Below are 1396 nucleotides of genomic sequence, written 5' to 3'. Positions count from 1 at the left end.
TTTTTTTTTTTTTTTGTTAAGTAACTAAATTTTTCTACTTAGGCTACAAAACTGCACATGAAGACGATGGTATTTGATCTGGTTTGTTCACACACAGCCATCATTTAACATCACTACATAATTACCAATTATTGATCAAAGTTCACATGGAATTAAAGGATTTAAAAGAATTGATAGATAAAAATTGAATTTTCCAATGTGAATTATGCAGAAGTGATAGTGCAGCTAAAATGGTGGGAAGTGTCTGCATGTTGTGTCAAACACCAGATATACCATCACAGTGGTCTCAACATCTGCTTATAAAGGCTGCCTCACTAAAACATAAGTTGAGTATTTTATAATCATCTGAGCGGAAGAAGTCAGAGAAGATGAAGGACATTTTACTAAGTAACAAGCCTGGGTCTATACTTAGGTTGGGCTCCCCAAAAAGTACCTGCTCAGGTGGCATTACTTCCAATGGCCCAGAAATCAGGGTGGAGTTATGGCAGATGTTTTTTAAAGCCAACAAAACTCAACAGCAAGCCAAGTTTACTGTTGCAAAATCTTTTTTGTTCCCAGAAGTTTGATAAGTTAAAAGAAAGGTAATGGCCAGATAGACAAGAAAGTCCACAAGTTGTTGAGCATTTTATCAAAGGAGGAGACATCGTGGAAACACAGAAAGAATTGCACTGAAGAAACTTATCTCTTTTTATAGTTCTTGCATTTTAGTCACTGAGACAGTTTGGTGGAAAAAGGGCCTTTTGTCTTCAGTCTCTTCTAAATTACATAATAAACAAAGCCTGTACTCTTTGGGAAGACTCTTAAAATACAAGTAATATATACATTCACCCTTTCATCGGGTTTTCTCTCTCTCAGGCCAGTCTTACGAGGTGCGTATGTTGGACAACAGGAAGGCAGGGGAGTTACCAGAGCTCAACAACAAAATGGTTAAGGTGAGAGGATCCTCTCAGCTGGAAGACAGACTTTAACTTATTATATCAAGTACACTTTGTACTCACATTGTGTGTCTCTGTGTGTAGAGCATAGTGCGAGTGGTGTTTCATGACCGCCGGCTACAGTACACAGAGCACCAGCAGCTGGAGGGCTGGAAGTGGAATCGTCCTGGCGACCGTCTCCTTGACATCGGTAATGACGCCTGGCGAGAAATGTTTACTTTAATCATCCTGTGTGCGATTTGGAGTTCAAATTTCTGCATGTATCTGTGTGTGAGACAGATATCCCCATGTCAGTGGGCATTGTGGAGCCGAAGACTCACCCCTCCCAGCTCAATGCTGCTGAGTTCCTGTGGGACATGAACAAAAGGACTTCTGTTTTTGTGCAGGTAAAACACACACACACACACACACACACACACACACACACACACACATCCTCACTCACACAAACCACACACACA

The 1396-nt window shown here is 40.7% G+C and overlaps 1 protein-coding gene across 1 annotated transcript; it reads left to right on the top strand.

The window, feature by feature from the left end:
* Positions 1-57: 57 nt before the first annotated feature.
* LOC111664249 (transcription factor CP2-like) lies at positions 58-1321 on the top strand (the record flags this gene model as incomplete). Its single annotated transcript, XM_087176528.1, has 3 exons — positions 58-932; positions 1020-1125; positions 1215-1321. Coding segments are annotated over exons 1-3 (270 nt in total), but the record flags the coding sequence as incomplete, so codon positions are not given.
* Between the last annotated feature and the right edge of the window lie 75 nt (positions 1322-1396).

This window comes from Seriola lalandi, unplaced genomic scaffold, assembly GCF_002814215.2.
Source record: "Seriola lalandi dorsalis isolate HSWRI2012SDOR001 ecotype SW California unplaced genomic scaffold, Sedor1 jcf7180002001417, whole genome shotgun sequence".
Taxonomy (NCBI): Eukaryota; Metazoa; Chordata; class Actinopteri; order Carangiformes; family Carangidae; genus Seriola; species Seriola lalandi.
This window is presented reverse-complemented; position numbering and strand designations above follow the sequence as displayed.